At 46.7% G+C, this 5,000-nt stretch overlaps 1 protein-coding gene across 2 annotated transcripts in view; it reads right to left on the bottom strand.

Moving 5' to 3' along the window:
- Positions 1 to 5,000, bottom strand: part of LOC134469279 (1-phosphatidylinositol 4,5-bisphosphate phosphodiesterase beta-4-like) — an 86,572-nt gene that overhangs the window by 20,050 nt on the left and 61,522 nt on the right. For both annotated transcript variants that reach the window (XM_063223434.1, XM_063223435.1), the window contains exon 25: positions 273 to 477. In XM_063223434.1, the coding sequence (XP_063079504.1) occupies positions 273 to 477 (205 nt within the window). The remainder of the gene's footprint in view (positions 1 to 272; positions 478 to 5,000) is intronic.

Genomic DNA, 5,000 nt, shown 5'->3' with positions numbered 1-5,000 from the left:
TCCCCTCCCCCTCCCCCCACGCCCTATCCCCCCTCCACTCTCTCTGTTTCTCCCTCTAGCACTCTCTCCGTCTCTCTCTCTGCTCACCGTCAAAGCTGTCGGGCACATATGCCATGAGCACGATGTTGACCCCTCACCCCCACCTCTCCCTTCTCCCTCCCCCAACGCTTCCACCCTTCCACTCTTCTCTCTTCCTCCCCCCACGCAAACCCCCTCCTCTCTCTCTCTCTCTCTCTCTCTCTCTCTCTCTCTCTCTCTCTCTCTCTCCTCACCGCCAAAGCCGTCGGGCACGTATGTCTTGAGGACGATGTTGCAGAAGACGGTGGCCAGGGAGAGCGGCTTGTTGCCCTCGTTGCGGAGCGAGATGTGGCGGTAGCCCGCCTGCAGCCCGTCCAGCGGCAGGATGCGCTGGCCAATCAGCTTGTTGTTGTCGTCATACACTGCGATACGCAGCACCGCCAGGTCAGGTAGGATCACCTGGAGGAGGGGGAGAGAGGGAGGAAGGAAGGGATGGAGAGAGCGGGAGGGAGAGCGGGAGGAAGGGATGGAGAGAGCGGGAGGGAGAGAGCGGGAGGAAGGGAGAGATTGTTAGCCAGTAGCACATTAAGACTGATGACATGAGTGCACACACACTCACGCGCTCGCACACATACACATACACCACACACACTCAACACACGTACACGTACACGTACACGTACACGTACACGTACACAAACACGTGCATTCAAATGTAAACATACACCTCAAAACCCAATAACCTCACAAACAAATGCTGAATAGGCGACTAAACAATGATATATAAAAATGCAGGCAAAATTATTAGTCATGCAGAAATATAGTAGCAGACAGTACATACATGTGAAAGGCAGTGTGTATACACATATACTCAGTGAGTTGGTAAAGACCCTCTGCAGTGCCTTGAGGTCTGACTCTGCTGTTACAGAATTGTCTGCTGCATTCACAGTGTTTCAGACTCTCTCTCTCTCTCCTTCCCTCTCTCTCTCTCTCTCTCTCTCTCTCTATCTTGCTCTCTCTCTTTCTCTCACACACACAATCTCTGTTCTTTTCTTCTCTGTGTCTCTGAGTTTCTTGACTTGACTTTATTATTTCTGTTGCAAAAGTACCCATAGCTTTTATGCTTCCCCAATGAAAAGTCCAATGTGCTCTCTCTCTCTGTCTCCTCTCTTTTTATTACTTTTGTTGTAAAAATATCAACATAGCGCCTGTGTTTCCTCAATGTGAAGTCAGATATGCTCGTTAATGAAACTCAGCGCCACAAAATGAGATGCCTAGAGCAAGGCAAGCATTGCAGCGTGTGTGTGTGTGTGTGCGTGCATGTGTGTGTGTGTGTGCGTGCGTGCACGCGTGTGTATTTGTGTGTGTGTGCGCGCGCGCACGTACGTGTGTTTGTGCATGCATGTGTGCATGCGTGTGTATGGCTCTGTGTGTGAGTACGTGTGTGGGAAGTGTTTATTGGTGGTAGTATGTGTATGAGAAAAACGCATGGCAAGGTAGAGCAGGAGAAAGAGAAAGGGAGAAAGAAGTGCAGTGTGTGTGTGTGTGTGTGTGTGTGTGTGTGTGTGTGTGTGTGTGTGTGTGTGTGTGTGTGTGTGTGTGTGTGTGTGTGTGTATTTGTATGTGTACATGCAGGGCTGGATAAATGCACAGGCTAAATATGGCTGCAGCCTAGGGGCCCCCGCCTGCCAGGGGGGCCCAATTGGCCAAAAGTACAAAAAGAGAGGCAGAACTGTGATAGATATTGAAAAATGCATCTGTTGTGACAAGTATACAGTCTAAATCTTGTTAATACTCCACTCCACCGTTGGGAGCTTGTAAGTAGAGACGTACAGGATCCAAGATCCGGTTCCGGATCCGGCAGGATAATAGGGTTTTTCAGACTATCCGGATCCGGCAAGATCTTAAGCAGTGGATCCGGTATCTGGCAGTTACCTTAAAATCAGGATCTGGGGCATCTCTACTTTTCAGGTAGCCTAGGCTTTTCAGTCAGTCTTTCACAACCCCAATTGCTGCATGGAGTGAAAGCCCTTTGGAAGCGGCATTTGAAGGCAGTGTGGCAGTAAGCCAATGAGTCTTAAAAATAGTTTACGCCAATGTAATAAAAAGGGCCCACGTGTGTGAGTTGGCTATGTGTTTTAATCCTTTCGTAGGATCCGGTGTCCGTCAGTATCCTAAAAATCAGGATACGGTGCATCTCTACTTGTAAGTCTATGTCTATGTAAATTTGTCTCAAAATTTCTCCTCCGCTGAGGCCCCAGAGCACCCAGCAGCCTAGGGGCCCCCGGTCTTCTTAATCCGGGCCTGTGTATGTATATGTACTGTATGTGTTTGTATACGTGCGTGTTTAATAGAGATGCACCGGATCCAAGATCCGGTTCCGGATCCGGCAGGATAATAGGGTTTTTCACAGGGTCCGGGTCCGGCAGGATCTTAAGCAGTGGATCCGGTATCCGGCAGAATCCTAAAAATCAGGATCTGGTGCATCTCCTTGCATCTATGTTTTTACGTAGCCGAGGCTTTTCAGTCAGTCTTTCACAACACCAATCGCTGCATGGCGTGAAAAAGCCCTTTGGCAGCGGCCGTTGTAGGCAGTGTGGCAGTAAGCCAATGAGTCTAAAAAATTGTTTGAGCCAACGTAATAAAAAGGGCCCACGTGTGCGAGTAGGCTACGTGTTTCAACCCCTTCGTAGGATCCTGCAGGGCTGGACTGGCAATCTGGCAAACCGGGCAAAATCCCGGTGGGCCGACGCCCCTAGAGGGCCGGTGATGACGGCTTTTAAAAATAATTGTTATTAATGAAAAAAAAATTAATAAAAAAAATGTGACCGGCGGCCCACAATTTCGTGCTGACGGCCCTCGGCCCTCCTCCAATGACATCAGCCCACACATAAAGGGGCTAGAGGGAGGGGGTGTCCCATTGGTGCATCTGAGTCGGACTGAGTCTATTCATTGCGGCCCCACCCCTACCATGCATTACGCGCGCAAATTTGAGACACAAGCGATGGAGAGACTAAAACTAAATGGTGGTGTGGAAAAGCTTGCGGAAAAGGGGTAGCAAAAAAAAAAACTTGCAGCAGAGGCAAGATAATGTGTTCACGCATGTAGTGTTGTAGCAGCAGGAGAGGGACAACAACTTCTGCATGTTGGAAGTGAAGGAGCACGCTAGGAGACAGCAGGTGAAGCGGCAGTAGTAGCCTCTACGAGCCCTGACAGGTATGAGTCAAGTCAAGATCTGTTCTTTCAAACTTTAGGATACTCCATGCCTCTCCCCAACTCTCACTTCAGCATTAAACATTAATATTAAATAGGCCATTAATTCCCACCACTATAAGTGTGCTTGCACGACTCACGGACATTTGAGAAGACAAACATTCCATAGACTACACCAAACCACTGACGTGAATAATATAAACAATATAGTAGCCACGGCAGTGTGCCAAATGTATAGCATTGAATGGCTCACCAGTGGTGTTGTTCTAAAGCATTCCGTGTACCAAATGCGTTTCGAAGACTGTCAAACTCGTGCCTACTCTCACTAAATATTCAGCGATCGTTTGCGTAATCACATTTACCACGCAGTGAAAATGTCCATATGTCGTAACGGTTGTCGCGTCTCGCGTGTGGAAAAGGTTTGCCAAACGGATTTTTTTTTTAAATTCTTGGAGCACAATCAAACCATATTCTGTAGGTAAAGACCTAGCATCTCTCTCTCTATCTCTCTCAGCTGTTATTTTATCCAGGACAATTAGAAATGATACATAAGTGAAGAATTTCTTTTGAATAAGCTTTTGATACAGTTTTATCTGTAGACTATTTTATATGTAGCCTACCACTTTCAGCACTGCTCATTTTGAAACTTCAGTATGTTAATGCTTTCTTAACATATTTGACACACTAAAGCATTGTGGTGATAGGCAGTTCATGATTTTCTTTCATCATTCAAGCTATTAAAGTAGCTTCCTTATGCAATGAGAGATGCATTTTGATAACAGGAAATTAACCCCTCTTCTAATGCACCTGTTAGAAGAAACCCTCAATTTAACATTAATCTAGGTCAATTTATGAGTAGGCTATACACTCAGGATTGTACAGGTAGCTGTTANTACCTGCTGGGCATTGTTGCCTGTCGCACCTCCTCTGGTGCCCATGGGTCAGCGAGAGAAAATAAGACTTGTGACACAAACATCTTTATTGTATAAATTACTAGACAAACAATACACTGAATACTATATTAATTTGAATATTTTGCAAGTGCTGCATACATCTAGTCAAACCAGGCCAGGATGAGGTTGAGTTAGAGAGAGAAGTAGAGTAGGCCTAGATTACTTTTGCTGTGAGTGTGGTCATCTATTGTATTTCTAAACCAGTGCCCAAACTAAGATTCATTTTAAATAAATAGTTGATATAGTCAGCACACATTTCCTGGTGTTTTCTGGCAGCTGAAAGAGAGATTCATGCATGAATATTGCGCCGCTTGGTCAATACGTAGTCGGATGTGCTCCACTGATTATTAGGGGCCGGTCTGGGTCAAAAATGCCCGGGTCATTTTGTTCTCCCAGTCCAGGCCTGGGATCCGGTATCTGGTTCCGGATCCGGCAGGATCTTAAGCAGTGGATCCGGTATCCGGCAGGATCCTAAAAAAAATCAGGATCCAGTGCATCTCTAATGTTTAATGCATGGGTGAGATAACACTGCTGCAGACCCATAGAGCACAGCTCACTGCAGCTAGCCTGGGAAATCCCATGCTACTTTGCACAATCGTTCCGATCTGAGAGACAGCATGGATTCTATCCCGCAGCGAGGGTGCCAGATCTTGGGCTGAAATTACGTAGAGTGGGGGTGGAAAGGCGATGACTATAGTTTGTTTGAATAGATTACAACTGACACGATGTATGCCAAATAACACATTCGTATCGCCCAATAAATGGGCCAACGGCCATACTAAACCACACCTATCCTTCGAGAAATTGCATAGGCTG

This window comes from Engraulis encrasicolus, chromosome 18 (assembly GCF_034702125.1).
Source record: "Engraulis encrasicolus isolate BLACKSEA-1 chromosome 18, IST_EnEncr_1.0, whole genome shotgun sequence".
NCBI classification, from domain to species: Eukaryota; Metazoa; Chordata; class Actinopteri; order Clupeiformes; family Engraulidae; genus Engraulis; species Engraulis encrasicolus.
The sequence above is the reverse complement of the archived record's forward strand: the minus strand, read 5'-3'. Positions and strand labels throughout refer to the sequence as shown.